This window comes from Bufo bufo, chromosome 4 (assembly GCF_905171765.1).
Source record: "Bufo bufo chromosome 4, aBufBuf1.1, whole genome shotgun sequence".
In the NCBI taxonomy this organism is placed as follows: Eukaryota; Metazoa; Chordata; class Amphibia; order Anura; family Bufonidae; genus Bufo; species Bufo bufo.
In genome coordinates this window covers 541,034,229-541,057,999 of record NC_053392.1, presented here as the reverse complement: position 1 = coordinate 541,057,999, position 23,771 = coordinate 541,034,229, and the positions used below count along the sequence as shown (strand labels likewise).

The following is a 23,771-nucleotide window of genomic DNA, read 5'->3' as shown; positions in this document are numbered from 1 at the left end:
AGTGGGGAGCGGGGGAGCAGTATACTTACCGTCCGTGCGGCTCCCCGGGCGCTCCAGAGTGACGTCAGGGCGCCCCAAGCGCATGGATCATGTGATCACTTGGACACGTCATCCATGCGCATGGGGCTCTCTGACGTCATTCTGGAGCGCCCCGGGAGCCGCACGGACTGTAAGTATACCGCTCCCCCGCTCCTACTATGGCAACCAGGACTTTAATAGCGTCCTGGGTGCCATAGTAACACTGAACGCATTTGGAAGACGGTTCCGTCTTCAAATGCTTTCAGTACACTTGCGTTTTTCCGGATCCGGCGTGTAATTCCGGCAAGTGGAGTACACGCCGGATCCGGACAACGCAAGTGTGAAAGAGGCCTAATGTGGATTCTTCCTCACCCACCCACTAGCACACCTGCGTCCCACCCCCTATCTTCGCCCTAATGGCCGTTGGTGCACATAGAAGAGTTGGGGCCCTTATAAGTCCTGCTCCGCAGGGTCACTGAAGCAGCCTGAGCTGTGTAATGTCCGTTACGGGACCTCAGAGTCTTTATTGTGGTGAGGAGACAGGTGCCCTGTGGTGATACAGGGAGAGGTTTGACTTACCCTCACAACACCATTTACCAGGCCAGTCCGCAGCAATCTCCTTTCACTGGATTCACCAGACGTCTGGACTCAGTGCTTGTCTTTGCCAGCGGTCCCTCTCTCAGCAGGTGTGATCTTGGGTGAAGTAAGTTCTCTCCGCCAGGTTCTATCTCTGTGCTGCAGTCTCTCAATGCCAGACCCATGTCCTCTCTCTGGCTGAGCAAATCGTAGCTTCTAGAAACTTTTCCAGGACCTTCCTCCTTAGAGCTGTGCAGCCAGCGTCGTTTTAGGACCTGCGATGATGTCACTAACCATGTGACTCATTTCAGCCAGTCATGTGATCAATGCTCAATGTCTTATTAACAGCATACTGAGTCCATCTACTGGGCATTTCAGATAACGCAGCTGATGTAACTTCACAGGGTTACACTGCGATACACGGCAGGCAGGCCTGGGTCTTGATTAGGCTTCAGACTGCTGTGCACAGGCATCAGCACCCTGCGGTGTCATTTACAGGGTGCCAAGGGGAGACAGAGGGGATAAATGGGCAGCACGGTGGCTCAGTGGGTCCTAGGTTTGAATCTGTATGTTCTCCCCGTGTTTGTGTGGGTTTCCTCCCACACTCCAAAGACATACTGATAGGGAACTTAGGTTGTGAGCCCCACTGGGAACAGCTTGATGTTAATGTCTGTATATATGTGCAAAAAAAGGAGGATAATTTGTGCTTACATATACTGTAAGCCAGGCGTCAGCAAGCTTCGGCATGCCAGCTGTTGTGAAACTACGACTCTCAGCATGTACACCCATAAATGTAAATGGCGCATGCTCGGTGTTGTCATTTCACAACAGCTAGCGTGCTGGAGGTTGCGGACCACTGCTGTGTGCTTTAAAGGGTTGTCCTATGAAAAATATTCGACATTTTTGAAACCAGCTCCTGGACCTGAATACTTCATTAATTACATGTAATAAAAAATTTAGTATAACACCTGAGCTATTGGAGAGTGGATGCACATGCTCAGTTCCATTTCTCAAGTGCTGCCAACAATATCCTCTTTTAAAAGCTGTGGCAGTTACAAGAAGACAGATACAGAAGAACACACCCCCTGAGAAAGGACACGCCCCCTGAGAAAGGACACGCCCCCTGAGCTGCCACCGTGAAATAAATTTTAGCGGAACAATTGGAGCAATGAATGGGGAGATCTCTGGATCCATGTGAGGTACAGGGCTGGTTCTAGCTTTGTCAGAAAAAGATTTTCATTAACTATATGAGGTCTGATTTTCATTTTTACATTAGTCAGGGGATAACCCCTTTATAAGAAAAGATATGTTCATACGCTCATACTAAGTACTGACAACATGTGAGATCAGGAGGAACGGCAGGCACCAGTTCCAGGTCCATTTTATTGTGGCCGGTACAGCTTGAGAAAAGTCATTTGGTCTAAATGTTGTGGTTTTATGTGTCATTTGCTCATGTGTTATTCTCAAAGTATGTGCACCTCTGAAAGCCATAACTTGTTTTAGTTCAGTTATTTTTTTGTTTTTAAAATATGTGTGAAAATGTAAAAAAGGGGGAAATATATATATTTTTAAATAGTGCAATTAAAATACTTATTAAAATGATGTCCCCTTTTGATATAGGTAATATACAGCTTATGGTCGTCAAGGGCAAGGCTAGAATATTCAGCGGTGGTATTTTTTCTAATTCTAACAAAGGAAAGCCACAACATAGATCCATAAAAATAGATGCTACAAAATTATTATGTGGGGAATGCAAGTAGTTACTAAAAGAGACACGTCAGGAGAGGTGACAGCTCCTCTTTAACCCCCCCCCCCCCCACTCTTGTAGTCCGCTCCCAGAATTGTTCGAGACTGTTGACAATTATTCATTAATACCTTGTACTCTTCATTGGACAAACCTATTCCTTGGACTATGGAAATGATTAATACATCAAACATGATTAACAATAATAAAGTTGATTAGGGTTATCATTTTTAAACAGCGATTGGACAAGAACATATGTGTGCCAACGTGCACGAATCATACTTACAACAGTTTGCAGCAATAAGTGCAAATATAGTCACAGACTTTTCGTATTTGTTCAATGTAATTTGTTCAAAGACTAGAAAATATGATTTTCTTACAACAAACATTACTACAATCACCATATTGTAATATTTCTGTTAAAGGGGTTATTCCATGATGATCGTAAAAAAATAAAATCAGATATCATATAGTACATGACAATCTCTTTCTAACAAAGCTAGAACCAGCCCTGTACCTCACATGGATCAAGAGATCTCCCCATTCATTGCTCTGCTAGATTTATATCAAGCTGACCGCTCAGGAGGCGTGTCTTTTCTGCCTCGGCTCTGGGGGCGTGTCCATTCTGCTGCAGCTCAGGAGGCGTGTCTTTTCTGCCTCGGCTCTGGGGGCGTGTCCATTCTGCTGCAGCTCTGGGGGCGTGTCCATTCTGCTGCAGCTCTGGGGGGCATGTCCATTCTGCTGCAGCTCTGGGGGCGTGTCCATTCTGCTGCAGCTCTGGGGGCGTGTCTTTTCTTCCGGAGATCTCTCCCTATCACAGCTCAGGAGGCAGTTGAAGGATGAAACTGAGCATGTGCGGCCATCTCAGTGAGCGGGCCAAATTTTTTTAATTACATGCAATTACAAAAGTATTCAGATCCAGGTGCTGGTTTGACATTAACATATGACATTTTAACATTACTTTTATCATCACTGGTATAAGTATTTTAAATAATGGTCAATGTGCAGAATCTTTATTTATAGTTTCCCCTTATACATGTATGAAACTGGCCACTTGCTCGGCTCTACCCACAACGGCTGGATAACAACAAAAGGGTCACCAAACCCATCACTAATAGGCGAGGCCCCCAGAGATGGAATGAAGTTGGAAATACACCTTTAAAGAGACTCCCATTAACAAACTATTTAAATGGTTATAGATATATGTCAGCTACTTGACCGTCAGCGCTTCATATTTACATAGTTAATACGGTTGAAAAAAGACAAGTCCATCAAGTTCAGGCAAGGCAGTGCCCCCTAGTCTTTTGAGGGCATTTTACATGGAACAGTTTTGCACAGTATTTTTTGTATGGCTCATTTATATATTTGTATAGGTTAATCATGTCCTCCCTTAGACGTCTCTTCTCAAGACTAAATAAATTTATCGTATTTTTTGCTTTATAAGACACACTTTTTCCCCCCAAAAAAGTGGGGGGGGGGGGGGGGGATGGCTGTGTGTCTTATAAAGCGAATACTAGTTAGCGCTTCCATTATGGAGGCACTCACTAGTATGCATTAGGTCAGGCATGGCCAACCTGCGGCTCTGCAGCTGTTGTAAAACTACAACTCCCACCATGCCCTGCTGTAGGCTGATAGCTGTAGACTGTCCGGGCATGAGGGGAGTTTTGCAACAGCTGGAGAGCCTCAGGTTGGCCATCCCTGCATTAGGTGCTGGGAGCGGGGAAGAAGCATTGCAAGCGCTCCCGGTACTCACCCCCCCCCTGGCCTTCTTTGATGGTGCCAGTGCTGTACTGTCCTGACCCCGTACAGCAGGCATCTCAAACTCCGGCCCTCCAGCTGTTGCAAAACTACAACTCCCAGCATGCCCGGACAGCCTACAGGTATCAGCCTACAGCAGGGCATTGTGGGAGTTGTAGTTTTACAACAGCTGGAGGGCCGCAGTTTGAGATGCCTGCCGTACAGCGTCAGGACGTAATGCGTGCACTATGACCAGACGCTGCACGCTGTCAGGTGACAGTGCAGCGCGGGCCGGGAAGACGGGAGAGCGACTTCTGCCGGAGATAAGGAGGAGCCGCAGCGCAGGAGAGGTAAGAGGAGTTTTTTTTTATTTTATTCTGATTTGAGGTCTGATGGGGGTTAGAAATAAGGGGGTGATTTGAGGTCTGATGGGGGTCAGTAATAAAGGGCTGATTTGAGGTCTGATGGGTGTATGACATTAAGGGCTGATCTGAGGTCTGATGGGGGTCTGACAGAGGGCTAATGGGGTTCTGACATGGAGGGCTGATATGGGGGTCTAATATGATGTCCTGATATGGGGGTCTGATGTGAGGTCCTGATATTTTTGGGGGTCTGATCTGAGATGAGGTCTGATTAAAAATAATTTTTTCTTATTTTCCTCCTCTAAAATCTGTGGTGTGTCTCATCATCGGGTGCGTCTTATAACGCAAAAAATATGGTATTTATTTTAATCTTTATTCTTCATAACTAAGACCATCCATGCCCCTTATCAGTTTAGTCGCTCTCCTCTGTAGTTTTTCCTGCTGCAGAGTGTCCATTTCTATGGACAGGGGCCCAGAACTGAACTGTATATTCGAGATGAGGCCGCACCAACGCTTTGTAAAGTGGTAATATTACATCTCTGCCCCGAGAGTCCATTCATCGTTTAATACATGATAATATTCTGGTAGCCTTTGAAGCAGCTGATTAACATTGTATGCTGTAATTTAATCTACGATCTACAAGGACACCCAAATCCTTCTCTGCAAGTGTTACATTCCCTAGGACATATGATGCATGGAGATTATTACTACCAAGATGCTTACATTTATCCACATTGAATCTCATTTGCCAAGTTCATGCCCAAACACTCAGCCTTGACATTATAAAGCCCTGTTCACACAGTGGATTTTGCATTTGTAAATGGTGCTGTCGCAGCTTTAAACCTCCAGTGAACAGCAGCACAGATTTCCATTAAAAACAATGGGAACTTAATTCTATGCATCAGCTTTTTGGAGTGGAATCTGTGCCACAATTCTATTGTCAAAAGATACCATCTGAATGGGGCCTAAGCACGCTGACAGCATAATAGCTAGCGCTTTCAGTACTGGTGCAGATGAGGACGCAGAGGGGTTACATGGGCAAATCATGCAACCACCCCCATACTTGGTGCAATGGACGTGGCAGCTGCCTCTTCCGGTGTTCACACAGAGCACACATGGGCAGTAGGTGGGGAAAAGTGGCTTCAATGTGTCTGCCGCAAGAAGGGGTGACCATTTTTATAACTTCACAGACCACTTCACAGAGGTTTACCATTTCTGAAACTAGTCAAAAGTGAGCCAAACAAGCAATCTGACCAAATGCCTGACCAATCAGACCCACCAACTGCACTTTAGTGATTATTAAGTGGTCAACCCCCCATATTTTATTGCCAATATTGAACATCCTTGTACAAAAAAACAGCGACTGGTGATTAACTTAATGCAGACAGAATGATAAAGATTATCTATTCAGTATAACAGAAAATATTCCCAAGGGATTAACATCTTCTAAAAATCACACGACTGCAAAAGATACAGAGTTGCAAGTAAATTAGTTTGACTTTAAGGCTGGGCTACCACAGGGCAGCCACAATGTTATGGGCACAACCTCACCCACCCAAGGCGGCCAATGGCTGCACGAATTCCATGGTGATACCTTAGTTGAGACAAGTTTGTGTTGTCATTGGCCACCACACATGGGCAAGGTTGCACCACCCTGTGGAAACTCAGCCTTACAGGTAAAGTATTGAGATCTATCCATTCATCAAAAATGTTTCCATACCTCTTGAAATGCCCTAGGTAGATCATTCACCCAATGTAAACTGTAATAAAGGTAAAGAAGAAAAACACAAAACACACTTACTAAATGTACTGAAAGCACAAAATAATAATACTAATAGTAGTAATCTAGGTGACAAGATAAAACTGAAGTGTAATGTAATGGCTGTCACGAGTCATAGCTCCCTGCTGGTCTATAAAACCAGCATGTGGAAACGCCAGAAGAAGCACCACTGACCAAGCCAGAAGGACAAGGACGCAGCAAGGAAAGCTGGAAGATATCACTGTCAAGGCTGGAGGTGCTGGTTTAAGAGGTTGACGTTTAGCCAAGAACTTTAGAAGAAGACCATTAATTTTCAAAGGCCTGGGACTTGAAGTACTTTAGTGGTGTTCTTCTAGGCGAGGGACTGATCAATAATGATATGCCTCCCATAGGTACTAGTCTTTGGGCACTAGCACAAAAATAATGCCTTGGGCACCATGCACAGATCCAAAAGAGTCCTTGTGCAAACAGCATAAGTGGTCAGAGAAAGCACCAGAGAAAGTATGAGAGTGGTGTGCCAAGAAGAAAAGAGGTGGATACTTGGTTTGACAGCGCTGAGCTGGAGCCAGGTCAGTGGGACAGAGTTGGGACTGCTGTCAGGACACCCTTATTTGGGACAGTCCCTGATTCAGGACTGATCTGGGACTTTTTGGGTGCTGCTGCAGCATGGAGTTCCGAGTTTGGGAGAGGTTGATTGAACTTACGAGGATCAAGTCTATTTTTTGGAACTGAATATGGTGCAATGGCGGTAGAAACATATATTAATCTTCAATTATAAGATATTAAGGGTCATACCTTAAACTGCTGACAACAAGGTCAAATGTATTATCCTTAAAAGGCAGAATTTCTTCCTCTGCTATTACATTCTGTGTTGGGATCTCAGATGCTGCACAGCTTTTCTACAGACATAAAACATAAAAGAATGACAAGAATTGAAAACATAAAAATAAAACCATATATCTGGCTTCACGGCCACAGTCACAAACAAAAAGGCTTGTGACTGGACAAGTGACTGACATTTTACACCATTTTTTACCTCATTGTTGTTTAAAAATCTCATTAAAAATCATATTAATCCATAAGGTTCAACTGTCAAAAAATCCCCCCCCCCCGAAACAAAAAAAACACAGCAGTGATCTGACACCTTTCTGTGATTCCATCATAATATACAGGATGGAAAGTAGAGTTGACAATGGTCATAGTAGGGAACCCCTATACTAGCCAAAGACGAGGATCACTGCAAAGAGGAGCACCTGAAGGGTTCAATGCGACCAAGCACTGCATGGTCATCCATTCGTCTAAATGCTATCAGAAGATCAGACATCCCTTACCCTCACGGATCAGCTGTTTCAGTTCCCAGCACCAGAAGAACACAGCTATGTCCATAGTACACTGGACGGAGACTATAACTGCAGCACTGCTTCCATTCACTTCATTAAGAGCAATAACCAGCAAAGTCCAATTTCCACCGCTGGGGCTACAAGTTAACAGCAGATCATCAGGTGTTGGACCCTTGCTGATCTGGTATTGATGGGCTACCCTGAGGATAGGCCATCAGTATCAGAATCCTGGACAGCCCTTATAATCTATAAAGCTCCCTCTAGTGGGGGCTACAGGTATCTAGCATATTATATTTTAATTGTATGTCTATAGAGGGGACTTGTGGCTATGTATCAGATAAACTGAGCTGCGGCTGCTATAAATATATGAAGAAATTCACTAGTACAGAATTTTGACCCTAAAACCACAATTAATTGGCAAAAAAAAGTTCTACATTCATCTAAGCTGGTTGGCTCCTCTGCCTGAATTAGGAGAACCTACTTCCTTCGATTTAGAGCCCATTCACATGACCGTATTTTTCTGTCCGCATCCGTTCCAAAGTTTTGCGGATCAGATGTAGACCCATTAATTTCAAAGGGGCTGCAAAACTTTGGTTACACGGCCCTGCAAAAAAGAAAGAACATGTCCTATTCTTGTCGGTTTTGGCGGACAAGAATAGTCATTTCTATCATAGGGAAGGAATTTTAGACCCACAAAATGCGATGCGATCACTGTATCCGTTTTTGCGGACCGCAAATTGGGAATCCGCTAAACACGGATACCGGCCGCGTGCGTTCCGCAAAAACAGATACAGGGGTGTGAATGGGCCCTTAGCGTGAGAAGGAAAATTATAATCCATTAGTGTGGTTTAGATACATTAGCCCACTATGGAATGGACCATTACCAAGAAAAAGGACTTGTGTTTCCGGTACCGGTCACGGCGCTAGTACACGGTGCAGGCTACGCACTTAGGGCTTTATTTTTGTTGTTGAAAGGTTACAACAAAAAGCGGGATGTCTCTCTTACCAGCGCTTCTTCACACACGTCGGCTTGAACTAACCTTTCCACCGTTTCCTACAAATAAAAGCAGAACACGGCCATGAATTTTCAGTCCATACAAGTCTGGAAATAAATAGCTCCTATAAATATAGTGTTGATAAGAACAGCCCACATAAGCAGAAAAATATCCACAATCCCATGTATCAGCCGCATAACTTAGCGTTCTTTTACTTTCCCAATGGTCTGTGGCGTTATTCCAAGCAGCCGGCAGTATCTCGGGCCGTACATCACAGTACGAGTCAGCCTCGGTCATGTTTAGTACCGGCAGTCCTGCACACACATATATTACTGTGGTAATAACACACAGATATCAGCCATTATGCACAAACAGCAGACGAAAAACATCCTGTCTCGGAAGAAAATTGGGAGTCATAATGCAGTTATATAGGCAGAAGTGGAAATTCCAATCACAGCACATTGTGTGGCTTTATTTAGGTGTGTGATGTATTACTATGTTTAGTGCCGGGTGCTGATGCCTTCTGACAAGACTTAGGACTCAGCATGGTGGTAAATATGTCTCAGAAGGCAGCCGCTGAGACATCTGAGCTTATTGATCGTCTTCACAGGTACTTCTCACAGAAAGGCATCAGTTCAGGGTTTTGTGGAAAGATAAAGTTCTAAAAATGACCGTTTGTATTGGACTCAAAGACAGCCAAATGCTATAGGTCCAATAAAACTTAAATTTAAAGGCTATGTACACCTTCAGGGGCAAAAAAAAAATTATGATTGCATTTTACTCGTTTTGGGCTAAAAATATTTTTTTCAATTGGTCTTTAACCCCTTAAGGACACAGCCTTTTTTCACCTTAGGACCAGGCCATTTTTTGCAAATCTGACCAGTGTCACTTTAAGTGGTGATAACTTTAAAACGCTTTGACTTATCCAGGCCATTCTGAGACAGTTTTTTCGTCACATATTGTACTACATGACACTGGTAAAATGAAGTCAAAAAAATAAATTTTTATTTATAAACAAAATAGCAAATTTACCAAAAATTTGTAAAAAATTGCAAATTTCCAAGTTTTGATTTCTCTACTTCTATAATACATAGTAATACCTCCAAAAATAGTTATTACTTTACATTCCCCATATGTCTACTTCATGTATGGATCATTTTGGGAATGATATTTTATTTTTTGGGGATGTTACAAGGCTTAGAAGTTTAGAAGCAAATCTTGAAATATTTCAGAAATTTTCAAAAACCCAATTTTTAGGGACCAGTTCAGGTCTGAAGTCACTTTGCGAGGCTTACATAATAGAAACCACCCAAAAATGACCCCATTCTAGAAACTACACCCCTCAAGGTATTCAAAACTGATTTTACAAACGTCGTTAACCCTTTAGGTGTTCCACAAGAATTAATGGAATATAGAGATACAATTTCAAAATTTCACTTTTTTGGCAGATTTTCCATTTTAATAATTTTTTTCCAGTTACAAAGCAAGGGTTAACAGCCAAACCAAACTCAATATTTATGGCCCTGATTCTGTAGTTTACAGAAACACCCCATATGTGGTAGTAAACTGCTGTACGGGCACACGGCAGGGCGCAGAAGGAAAGGAATGCCATACGGTTTTTGGAAAACAGGTTTTCCTGGACTGGTTTTTTTGACACTATGTCACATTTGAAGCCCCCCTGATGCACCCCTAGAGTAGAAACTCCATAAAAGTGACCCCATTTTAGAAACTACGGGATAGGGTGGCAGTATTGTTGGTACTAGTTTAGGGTACATATGGTTTTTGGTTGCTCTATATTACACTTTTTGTGAGACAAAGTAACAAGAAATAGCTGTTTTGGCACAGTTTTTATTTTTTGTTATTTACAACATTCATCTGACAGATTAGATCATGTGATATTTTTATAGACCAGGTTGTCACGGATGCGGCGATACCTAATATGTATACTTTTTTTTATTTATGTAAGTTTTACACAATGCTTTTTTTTTTGAAAAAAAACAAAAAAACATGTTTTAGTGTTTCCATAGTCTAAGAGCCATCATTTTTTCAGTTTTTGGGCGATTACCTTGGGTAGGGTATGATTTTTGTGGGATGAGATGACGGTTTTATTGGCACCATTGTGGGGTGCGTGTGACTTTTTGATCGCTTGCTATTACACTTTTTGTGATGTAAGGTGACAAAAAATGGTTTATTTAGCACAGTTTTTATTTTCTACAGTGTTCATCTGAGGGGTTAGGTCATGTGATATTTTTATAGAGCCGGTTGATACGGACGCGGCGATACCTAATATGTATACTTTTTTTTATTTATGTAAGTTTTACACAATAATATCATTTTTGAAACAAAAAAAAAAGATGTTTTAGTGTATCCATATTCTGAGCCATAGTTTTTTTTTATTTTTTGGGCGATTGTCTCAGGTAGGGGCTCATTTTTTGCGGGATGAGGTGACAGTTAGATTGGTACTATTTTGGTGGGCAAACACCTTTTTGATCGCTTGCTGTTGTACTTTATGTGATGTAAGGTGACAAAAAAATGGTTTATTTAGCACTGTTTTTATTTTTTACGGTCTGAGGGGTTAGGTTATGTGATATGTTTATAGAGCCAGTCGATACGGACGCGGCGATACCTAATATGTATACTCCCCCCCCCCCCCTATTTTTTACCAATTTTTTTTTACTTTATTTGGGGAAAATGACGTTTTTGTTTATTTTTACTTGAAACTTTTAATTTTTGGGGGGGGGGGGGAAACTTTATTTTTTTCAACTTTTTTTTCACTTTATTTTTTGTCCCACTTTGGGACTTCAACTTTTGGGGGTCTAATCCTTTACAATGCATTCCAATACCTCTGTATTGGAATGCATTGGCTGTATGAGTAATACTGTGTGTATTACTCATATAGCTTCCGGCCTGTGAGATCCAGGGGGCTGGATCTCACAGGCTCGTCACCGGAAGGCAGCGCGATGCCTTCCTTAGGCATCGCGCTGCCTTCCATGCCATTGGGTGCCCCCTACAGCCGCATGGGGACCCGATGGCATTGCCGCTAGCAGCCGCTAACCGCAGGTAAAGCCGCAAACCGCAGGTCTGAATTGACCTGCGATTTGCGGCGATCGCCGACATGGGGGGGTCACGGGACCCCCCCCGCGCATTTAGCCAAGGTGCCTGCTCAATGATTTGAGCAGGCATCTTGTTCCGATCACCGCCCGCCGGGCGGCGGTGATCGGAAATACACATGACAGACCAGTATGTCATGTGTCCTTAAGTACCAGGACAACATGCCGTACCGGTACGTCATGTGTCCTGAAGAGGTTAAAATATTGAGCCTTTCTGTCACAAAGGGTTAACTGTTTGCCTAGCTGTATGAATCCTACTTTCACTTTGTGCTGGTGATCTAAAAACCCTTGTCTCTAAATTACTAAAAGGTCATAAACACTTATTTAAGACACATTTTTATCAGTAAGATAACAATTGAGGTATAATGAGTGTTGATAAGGAGAGAGATCAGAGATAAGGAGTGTGTGAGGTGAGCTGCCTGACGGAACAGAGTGAAAATGCAGATCCTGCTACATAAGAAACTCATGGCTGCACAAAGACAGTGGTTACATTTTTTTGATAAAGACCAACTGAAAAATAGATTTTTAGCTCTAAATGAATACAATGCAATAATAAAAAAGAAATTCCCCCAAAGGTGCATATAGCCTTTGAAAGACATCTGTCAGCAGATGTGTACCTATGAAACTGGCTGATCTGTTAAATGTGAGCTGGGCAGCTGAAGACATCTGTGTTGGTCCCATGTTCATATGTGCCCACATTGCTGAGAAAATTATGTTTAATTATATGCAAATGAGCCTCTAGGAGCAACGGGAGCGTTGTCATTACATCTAGAGGCTCAGCTCTCTCTGCAACTGCTGTGCCCTTTCAACTTTGATTAGGGTCAATTCACACGTCTGTGGTGTATTGCGGATCCGCAATACACAAGGCCGGCACCCCCCATAGAACTGCCTATTCTTGTCCGCAATTGCAGACATGAATAGGACATGTTCTATTATTTTGCGGAGCCGTTGCCCGGAAGTTCAGGGTCAAACCCCGGAAGTTTGTGGCCACGCTTCGGAAATGCGGATGCGGAGAGCACATAGTGTGCTCTCCGCATCTCTTCAGGCCCCATAGAGAATGAATGGGTCCTCACCCGTTCCCGATATTGCGGAACGGATGCGGACGTGTGAATGGACCCTTAACATGGGCAGGCAGTGAAAACATCATCACACCTGGTCCTGTCAATCAAAGTGCAGAGGGTGCAGCAGTTGCAGAGAAAGCAGAGCCTCTAGGCTTAAAGGGGTATTCTCATCTTAATGATCACTGTTAAATCTGTTAATGATTTAACAGTGATCATTTTTCTAAATATATTTAATTAACTAATTCCCACCCCTTAGAAGAAAAACCGCAATTAGACTTACCGGTAATTCCGTTTCCTTGAATCCACCATGACGGCCCACATTGAGATTGACCCTTGACCTCTGTAGGGGCAGGAACACATAGAGAGTTTAAATTCCCCCCACCCCTCCACCTCCTTAGTGCTTTACAAATTATCCGAAAGGTGGAAAAGAGAGTAAAGAGATATTGATTCATACCCTTAAACTCGTATTTTTATTTTTTATATATACATATATGAAATGTGTTTTTTTTGGGGGATGGGAATAGTACGGGGCCGTCATGGTGGATTCAAGGAAACGGAATTACCGGTAAGTCTAATTGCGGTTTTTCCATTTCATCCACCATGACGGCCCACATTGAGATGTATCAAATGACTACATGGGTGGGGATATGGCCTGTAAAATCTTCCGACCAAAAAGAGCCTCATTCGAGTCCGGAAGATTAAGGCGGTAGTGTCTTACAAAGGTGTTTGTGCTAGCCCAGGTTGCGGCCCTACAAATCTGGTCTAGTGAGACGCCTCTTTTTTCAGCCCAAGAGATGGCAGTGGCCCTAGTGGAGTGGGCTTTAATATTGCCAGGACTGGGCTTGCCCTGTATCCTGTAGCAACACTCGATGGTGGACATGATCCATCTAGCTATAGAGGATTTAGCTAGCTTCTTCCCTTTATTTTTTCCAGAGAACTGAACTAGGAGATTATTATCTATCCTAAGAGCCCTGGTAGCCTCCAGGTATTGAATTACTGTAACCTTAACGTCTAAGAGATACATGTTATCACCAGACCCTGCAACTTCGGACCTAGTGATAGAAGGTAGAAAAATTTCCTGTTCCTGGTGGAAGGAGGAGACTACTTTAGGGAGGAACCCAGGGTCGAGCGTTAGGCGGATGTGATCATTACTGATTTGGAGATATGGTTCCCTGCAGGAGAGGGCCTGAAGTTCTCCAATACGTCTGGCTGAAGTAATTGCTACCAGGAAAGCAGTCTTCAGAGAGAGGTGCTTTAAGGAGATCTCCGATAACGGTACAAACGGAGGTTTTGTTAGGCCTTCTAGGACGATGCTCAAGTCCCAAGTTGGAGCTCTAGATTTAAGGGTGGGTCTCAACCTTGAAGCTGCTCTAATAAATCTCCTGACCCATCTGTGATTGGCTAAACTGCAGTCGTAGAAGGTACTGAGGGCTGATATTTGTACTTTCAGAGTACTAGGTCTCAGACCTAATTCTAGGCCGCTCTGAAGGAAGTCCAGAATCTTGTTGATGGGAGGAGAGGAGGTGTCCGGGTGATCAATCCCTAACCAAGAGCAGTATCTTTTCCAGATTTTTAAATAGATGGAAAATGTCACTTTTTTTCTACTGGCCTTGAGCGTGAGAATCGCCTTATCTGACAGGCCTCTGCTCTTTAAGGTTTCGCTCTCAGGATCCAAGCTGCCAGTCTGAAGATTTCTGGGTCTGGATGCAGAAGCGGGCCCTGGACTAAGATGTCTCTCTGAAAGGGAATTTCCCAGGGATCCTCCAGCGATAGCTGCTTTAGAGTAGAGAACCAGCTCCTCTTTGGCCATAGGGGGGCTATTAGGATGAGAGTAGTTGGTTCTCCTAGAAGCTTCTGGATGACTCGCGGTAATAGTGGTATCGGGGGAAATGCATAAGCCAGTCTCCAATTCCACTGAATTGATAGGGCGTCTATTGCCCACGGGCCGTCCTCCAGGTTTAGGGAGCAAAAGCATTCTACCTGCGTATTTTTTCTTGAAGCGAATAAGTCTACTTCCGGATGACCCCATCTTTTTGAGATCCTCTGGAAGATCTTTCGGTTCAGGGACCATTCCCCTGGATCTATTTTTTCCCTGCTCAGGTAGTCTGCGACTGTGTTTTCGCAGCTCTTTAAATGGATGGCGGAGAGCGACAGGATGTTCTCTTCTGCCCAGGAGAAGATTCTCGTTGCTACAGCACCCAACAGGCGTGACCTTGTCCCTCCTTGGTGTCGTAGGTATGCCACAGTTGTGGTATTGTCGGATAGGATCTTTAAATGATGACCCCTTAGTAGGTCCACTCCTTTTGTTAATGCTTCGAGGACAGCGTACAGCTCTCTGTAATTGGAGGATCTTTTTCTTATGTCTTCTGGCCAAGTACCCTGTAGAAGATGGTCTCCTATTTTTGCTCCCCAGCCTTCGAGACTTGCGTCTGTTATTACCTGAACGGCCGGGTAGTTCCGCCACTGTAGACCTCCAAGCAGTCTTCTTTTTTCTTTGCACCAGCTTAGATCCGATTTTACGGACTGAGGAATCCATACATTCTTGTCTAAGTTTATCTGTCTTCCATCCCATACACTTAGGATCCAACTTTGGATTACCCTTGTGTGACTTTGGCACCAGGCAACCGAGGGGATGCAGGCAGTTAGACTTCCTAGAAGACTCATGGACCGTCTGATGGAGCATCTGTGAGAACTCTGAAACATTCGGATCTTCTCTATTAGTGCCACTGTTTTGTCCTGGGGAAGAAAGGTCTTTAACAGGGTTGAGTCCAGTTCTACGCCTAGGAACCTTATTCTTCTGGATGGAATCAGAGTGGATTTTTTTGTATTTATGATCCAACCCAGACTTTTTAGTATCTCTGAGAATCTCTGAGTTGCAGACAGATTTGCTTCTGTATTGCCAAGAATAAGGAAGTCGTCTAGGTTTGGGATAATTGTTATACCTTCCCGACGAAGATAGGCCACCATTTCTACTACCACCTTTGTGAAGACCCTGGGGGCCGAGGAGATGCCGAAAGTGAGGGCGACATATTGAAAATGGTGGATTAAGCCGTCCAGACCTTTTAGGGAAAATCTTAAGTACTTTTGGGAGAGATGATGAATAGGGATATGGTAGTATGCGTCTTTGAGGTCGATTGACGACATAAACGCTCCTTTCTGGATTAGGGGAATAGTGGATGTGATGGTTTCCATCCTGAACTTCCTTTATAAGATGGATCTGTTTAGAGGTTTTAGGTTTATGATGGTTCGCAGGGATTGGTCTGGTTTCTTTACTAGGAAGAGGTTGGAGTAGAAACCTCTCCTTTGTTCTAGTTGCGGGACCCTCTGAATTACCCCTAGATCTAAGAGGTCTCGGACGCCCTGCCATATTTTTGGAAGCTCTGTTTTGTTCTTGGTTGAGACGCAGAATCTTCTTGGGGGGATTGATGTGAATTCTATCTTGTAGCCTTGAGAGACTACGTTTAGAACCCAGGGATTTGAGGTGATCTGTTCCCAAGATGGTAAAAACCCCATCAGTCTCCCCCCTACTCTGGCGTCATTGCTGCTTATTCTGCCTGTTTTGGGGATTGAGAATGAAGCCTCTCCCTCTTCCCCCTTTGGGATAGCTCCATCTGCCAGTTTTCCCTTTCCCCCTGTAGGATCTCTGCTGGGGCTGAAACTGACGAAAGGGCTCCTTTCTAGACTCCTTGTCCTCCGGAAATCCCTTCTTCTTATCCGCCGCTCCCTCTAGAATTTTATCTAGAGTGGGACCAAAGACAAACTCCCCAGAAAATGGGATGGAACAGAGTTTGGCTTTGGATGCCTTGTCCCCTGACCATGCTTTCATCCATAATGCTCGCCTGGCTGCGTTAGAGAGAGCAGCGTCTTTGGCTGAGAAGCGGATGGATTCCGCAGAGGCATCCGCTAAGAATGCTGTGGCGGAACGAAGGAGTGGAATAGACTCCCTGATTTCTTCTCTTGGGGTCTTATTTTTTAGGTGTTCCTCCAATTCCCCCAGCCATATATACATAGCCCTGGCTACTGAAGTTGCTGCAATGTTTGCTTTTACCCCAAACATTGCTGATTCCCAGGATCTTTTTAGGAGCCCGTCTGCTTTTCTGTCCATTGGATCACCCAATTGTGAGGAATCCTCAAAAGGAAGAGCGGTTTTCTTTACAACCTTAGCCACCTGTATGTCGACTTTGGGGGTCTGATTATATATTTTGCATTCTGCTGGGTCAAAGCAGAGTCGGTTCCTGAACTCCTTGGGGACACCTAGTCTCTTCTCAGGATCTGACCACTCCTCCATTATCATTTCCCGTATATTCTCGTTTATGGGGAAGACAATGGAAGTCTTGGATCTAAGGCACCCAAACATTTCATCCTGGACGGTCCGGGGTCTAGGTGTATCCTCGATTCCCATTGTGGACCTGACTGCTCTGAGTAAATCCTCCATCTCGTCTGTGGAGAAAAAATATTTTTTGTCTTCCTCCAAAATTTCCCCCTCTGACAAGGGGTCCTCAGCAGGAATCTGTCTGGATGTGACGGAAGTTTCCTCTACATCCTCGCCCTCAGATGAGGAAACGACCGACAGTTTGCGCTTCTTGGGAGGGTTGGGGACACTAGCGGGAACAGACATAGTGGCCAAGGAAGATCTGATTTCGTCCGTAATAAAAGTTTTCATTTCGGACAGAATATCTGGTTGCTCTTCCTTCCATATTTCAGCAGTACAAGGCTTGCACAGCCTCTTTTGTAATTTTCAGGTAACCTTCTTGAGCATGCACAGCACTTTGAGAGCTTTGCTTTAGTTTTAGATTCTTTGCTGCCCTGGAGGAAGCAACCAGATATACCGTATTTAGAATTGGAACAGAAAGTAAAATTCAAAATACAATTTCCCCCCAGAGGGGACTCACGGTACTGATGGCCGAAGGGTCAGAGCCTTCCTGGCGAGGAGTAGGTGCTTCAGACATCGCGGTGCAGCAGTCAAAGGCTGACAACCGCGCTTTTTTAAATTCTTGTCCCGGCGTCTGACGTCATCAAGCAGCGCCCCGACTGACAGCGTGAGCCTGCGCCGCACCGGCTTGTAGAAAAAGGTACGTGCGCCGCCCGGCCCGCTCTTAATGCGCTCCATGCGCCGCACCACTCCTCCTGCCGGTCACCTGAGAGGAAGGACGCCAAGCGCCGCGCGCGAGGAGCCTTGTGAAGCCGGCACCCCCGACTATTACCCAGCAGAGGGAAGGAAGTCTGAGGTAGGGAAGGACCGCAGGCCTCAGCATAAGCTAAGACGAGGGTCCCTGTTGCTCCAAGCTGGCCAGCCTTAGCTCCTGCCGTGGGAGGCCAGCAGGAGATTCCTGTAAGAGAATAAAGCTGCTACCCTCCTGAAAGGAGGGCTCTCTCTACATGTTGGCCCCTGTAGGGGCAGGAAAGCACTGAGGAGGTGGAGGGGTGGGGGGAATTTAAACTCTCTATGTGTTCCTGCCCCTACATAGGTCAAGGGTAAATCTCAATGTGGGCCGTCATGGTGGATGAAATGGAAAATAAACCTATACTTACCTGACTGTTGTCTTCCGTCTCCCCTGGTTACGGCCACCGCTCTTCTCAGGAATCGCTGTGGCTGCGATTGCGCAGACGACTTCTTCTCCCGGCCGGCCGCGCGCAGTCCCGAAAGCGCACGCCGAGGCCGCGCATGCGCTATGGTAATTTCTTCCTGGCCAGCATAGTATAATTGCCAGGAAGAAGTCACCAGGGCGCATGCGCGGCCTCGGCGTGCGCGTTCAGTCCAGCGCGCGGCCCGGCCGGGAGAAGACTTCAATCAAGATGGAGCTCGCCCCCTGCCGAGTGCCGAAACCAGGAAGTGGACAGCGCGCCGGGAGCAGGTAAGTATGAAACGGCGTGTTGATAATACCCCTTTAACGGCAACACACCTATTGCTCCTAGAGGCTCATTTGCATATATTAAAACATCATTTTGGGACCAACACAGATGTCTTCAGCTGCCACATGCTACAAGTTATCCAGTTCCATAGGTACAAATCTGCTGTCAGATGCAGTTTAAGTTGGACTATATAAAAGGTTCCTGACATTGCATGGACTTCAGATTGTACTGCTAACTACCTTTTAGAGACTCTATAAGTAGAGAAAGTACAAGGCACTGGAGTTTCAACCTTTGCGGCAGAGCAGAAAACTGCTCCAAGCTAAGCATGGAGGACAATGGGCGGTGTATGAGACCTCGACATGTGGTCTACCTTTTACTGATACACTGGCCAACAATTTTTGTACTATATCTAAACCGAAAGTGAAGCAAAATGAGAACTTTGGAAAAAAGCTTTAAAATACCCAATTGTTTTCTGCATACATCTCCAGTGCCAAACCATGTGTATAGTCTACTCCTGCTGTCATGTGCTTCTCTCCTCCATATTTGCTCCTATAGTAGAAGAGGAGCATGACTTTAGGATAAGATCAGGTTTGTTTGCTTGTTTCCTGGAATCTTTACGGGATGGGAAGCAAAGGCATCCTGGGGCCTACCCCGAATTGTTAGGTATTGAGTATGTTAAAGGGTTTTCCAGGACTTACATATTGATGACCTATCCTCAAGCCATCAGTATCAGATTGGTGGGGGTCCAACACCCAGCACCCCTACCGATCAACTGATTCTGGCAGCTACCGATACAAGAAACTACATCGATACAGAAGACTCCATCCGCTGTGCAGTGGCCAAGCCGGGGTACTGCAGTTCAGGATAGGTTATCAGTATTTAAATACTGGGAGACCCCTTTAAAGGGGTTGTCCCACAAAAAAGATTCTACATTTTTCAAACCAGCGACTTGGTCTGAATACTTTTGTAATTGCAAGTAATTAAAAATGTTGTAAAGCCACTGAGCTATTCACTGAAATATACATGTATAGCGCCACCTGCTGTTTGCTCTTTCTCTAATTTCTCTGTCCTGCTCACTGAGATGGAAGCTCATGCCCAGTTCCATCCTTTTACTGCCACCTGCTATCAGATTTTCATTTTTTTACATTAATAATGGGATAACCCTTTTAAGTTTAGGAAATAGACCATAAAGGGGTTTTCCCACGAAAAATATTCTAGTTTTCAAACCAGCACCTGGATCTAAATACTTTTATAATTGCATGTAATTAAATATTTACCCTAGCCACTGAGATATTCAATAAAATGTATCTGTACAGCGCCACATGCAGTTTGTTTGTTTCTTATTTCTTTGACCTGCTCACTGAGAAGGCCGCACATGCTCAGTTTCATCCTTCAACTGCCTCCTGAGCTGTGATTGGGAGATCTGAGACACGCCCCCTTAACTGCAGCAGAAAAGACACTCCCCTTTAGCTGGCAGCTTGATATAAATCTAGCAGAGCAATGAACGGGGAGATCTCTGGATCCATGTGAGGTACAGGGCTGCTTCTAGCTTTGTTAGAAAGATATTGTCATGTATTATCTGATGTCTAATTTTCATTTTTTACATTAGTCATCGGAGAACCCCTTTAAAGGCTATGTACACCATTGGGGGCAATGTTTTTTTTTTTATTATTGCATTGTACTTATTTTGAGCAAAACATATTTTTTTTTTCTGTACATAGCTGAGATGCTCTAATAGAGGTATCTGAATTTTCTCTCTGCTCAGTCAGCCAACTAAGGCTACTTTCACACTAGCGTTTTGTGTGGATCCGTCATGGACGGATCCGTTCAGATAATACAACCGTCTGCATCCGTTCAGAACGGATCCGGTTGTATTATCTTTAACATAGCCAAGACGGATCCGTCTTGAACACCATTGAAAGTCAATGGAGGACGGACCCGTTTTCTATTGTGCCAGATTGTGTCATAGAAAACGTCCCCATTGACTTACATTGTGTGCCAGGACGGATCCGTTTGGTTTCATCAGACGGACACTAAAGCAGCGTTTTGGTGTCCGACTCCAAAGAGGAATAGAGACTGAACTGATTCTGAGCGGATCCTTTTCCATTCAGAAGGCATTAGAATGCAAACTGATCCGTTTTGAACCGCTTGTGAGAGCCCTGAACGGATCTCACAAACGGAAAGCCAAAACGCCAGTGTGAAAGTAGACTGAGCTGGCGGCACCTATCTCTGCTCTCTGACATTATAAACACTCATTATAGCTCAGCTCTTATACAGGTGAAACTCGAAAAATTTCAATATTGTGCAAAAGTCCATTTATTTCAGTAATGCAAATTAAAAAGAATTGCATTAATGCTGCTTAAAATTAGAATTTTGTGAAAAGGTTCAATATTCTAGGCTCAAAGTGTCACCCTCTAGTCAGCTAATTAATCCATACCCCCTGAGCAAAGGGGACCTGAGATTGAGACTTTGGGGTTTCATAAGCTGTAAACCATAATCATCCAAATTATAACAAATAAAGGCTTGAAATATCTCGCTTTGCATGTAATGAGTCTCTCATATATTAGTTTCACCTTTTAAGTTGCATTACTGAAATAAATGAACTTTGCACAATATTCGAATTTTTCGAGTTTCACCTGTATTACTGATGATGTGGCTTAAATAAGTGTTGATGACCGAAAAGCATTAAGATGACCGAAAAATCACAGAAAATAATGCACCCATACAATAGATGCAAACATTATATTATAGACTAAGCCCTCACTCTGATAAAATCTGAGACTCTCAGCCAATATATTTTAATCAAAACACATCTGTGCCCGCCTACCAGCTCCATGACACACAGCTGAGGATCAGAAGGGAGGTTATAACTGACAAATACAGTCACTGGTGAGAAGATTACCTTCACTACAGTTTACATCATGTACCTTTCTAACAGGTCAGAGAATAAACAATTTTGTGGGAGTACTTCTTTAAATAATGTTTTTTTTTTTCCTGTTAAACACTTTGAAAAGACTTTTGATGATGTCAAAAACTTTATAAAAAAAATAAAATCCTGCAGTTTTTGCACTGGCCAAAAAGCCTAAGGACTCTTTCACACGGGCAAGATTTCCGCGCGGGTGCAATGCGTGACGTGAACGCATTGCACCCGCACTGAATCCGGACCCATTCATTTCTATGGGGCTGTGCACATGAGCGGTGATTTTCATGCATCACTTGTGCGTTGCGTGAAAATCGCAGCATGTTCTATATTCTGCGTTTTTCACGCAATGCAGGCCTCATAGAAGTGAATGGGGCTGCGTGAAAATCGATTTTCACGCACGGTTGCTAGGAGACGATCGGGATGGAGACCCGATCATTATAATTTTCCCTTATAACATGGCTATAAAGGGAAAATAATAGCATTCTGAATACAGAATGCATAGTACAATAGGGCTGGAGGGGTTAAAAATAAATAAATAAATAATTTAACTCACCTTAATCCACTTGTTCGCGCAGCCGGCATCTCTTCTGTCTTCTTCTTTGAGGAATAGGACCTTTGATGACGTCACTATGCTCATCACATGGTCCGTCACATGATCCATCGCCATGGTAAAAGATCATGTGATGGACCATGTGATGAGCGCAGTGACGCCATCAAAGGTCCTATTCCTCAAAGAAGAAGACAGAAGAGGTGCCGGCTGCGCGAACAAGTGGATAACCATGTTATAAGGGGAAATAATACAATCTACACAACCTTGAACCCAAACCTGAACTTCTGTGAAGAAGTTCGGGTCTGGGTACCACATTCAGTTTTTTATCACGCGCGTGCAAAACACATTGCACCCGCGCGATATAAACTGAACAACGGAACGCAATCGCAGTCAAAACTGACTGCAATTGGGTACTTACTCGCACGGGTTTGCCGCAACGCATCCGTACCTTATCCAGACACTAATAATAGGTGCCACTTCCTGGTCTGTACAGATTACTTTTCAGCAGTCATCTCCTCATCACATGCAGAATTCGGATGACAGATATCACCTATACAGAGATAACACAGGATCCACCATTCACAATAGGTGATATCCACAGCTTATCTACTCCCTCCTGATCTGCGCACGGGTCACACAGCATGTCTAGAAAACTCTCCCATAGAAGTCAATGAGGTCAGCTCCTGTCCCATGTGCTGCTGTAAAGCATATCTCTCACTGCTGTTACCTCAGGCAAAATGGCTGCCCCCATAATCACGTTCAAGAAATAGAATAAAAAATTGTAAAAATAAAAAAAGATTGGGAAAAAAAGGAGATGTGTTTCTATCTGGTTTCAACTGACAGAAAAGAATTACGGTGACACTATGTGAAAACAATAAGAAAATGTATGTAGATAAATTCGTCTGCTAATGATACAGGGAGAAGAAAGCTACAGCATGGCACCAGCACTAGGCGGCACTGCGTCCTTTACTCACAGGAGTATTTCTTGCTCCTTTTACTTTAAATGTATTAGTGCTGAAATCTTAAAATGAGGGAAAAGCTGATGTTTGCTACACAGTGAGCTTCAATACTCTGGAGCTGCTATCCGGCGAGCAGACACTGAACAGTGCTGCTTATTCGCGGATAAACGCCAAAAAGCAATCTGATGTATGGAAAGCAGGCCAGCAGATGGTAAATGATATGCTACGCATAAGAGTAGCGCCATGGACAACTGGCGCTCTGAGGGAGTATAGATATGGCTCCACATACAAATCAAGAAAAAGAAAAAAAAATATCAAGATAAAATATAGACGCAATACAAAAAGTGCCAGCCGAGCCGGCAAATGTGCAGCAAATGATATTAGCTATGTTTTATAATGGCGGTGCCAACAAGGGGAGAATGAAGCCCAGCGGTGGAGCCATTTAGCATCCGTGACAAGGGTGACTTGGCATCTCTACTGGCAGGCGAGATTTTATTAGGGAACGGTAAAAAGGGATTCCAGGGAGCGTGGAAACACAGAAAAAAAAATATGAGACTCTATAGAGACAGAGGCAAGGTGATTTCTTCCCACTTGTTTTCGGCGCCATTTGCCAGGCACGCCATGAATCTGCTCGGAATTGTGGAAGCGACTGCTGCGTCTCTTCTGTGGCAAAGTGTAGTCCCCCATTTATAACATCCGTAAAAATGTCAAGAGTCTCGGTGAACAGCTTGTCTCCCGCATTTAGGGATGGATGAGACGACCCGCAGCAGCCAGCGAGGGGGTG

At 44.2% G+C, this 23,771-nt stretch overlaps 1 protein-coding gene across 1 annotated transcript in view; it reads right to left on the bottom strand.

Annotated features, from left to right (window-relative positions):
• Positions 1-23,771, bottom strand: part of NDUFAF5 (NADH:ubiquinone oxidoreductase complex assembly factor 5) — a 53,264-nt gene that overhangs the window by 14,153 nt on the left and 15,340 nt on the right. Inside the window, exons 4-6 of the mRNA XM_040429976.1 lie at positions 8,543-8,590; positions 6,992-7,095; positions 6,158-6,197 (exon numbers count right to left, since the gene is read on the bottom strand). Coding sequence (XP_040285910.1) covers positions 6,158-6,197; positions 6,992-7,095; positions 8,543-8,590 — 192 coding nt within the window. The remainder of the gene's footprint in view (positions 1-6,157; positions 6,198-6,991; positions 7,096-8,542; positions 8,591-23,771) is intronic.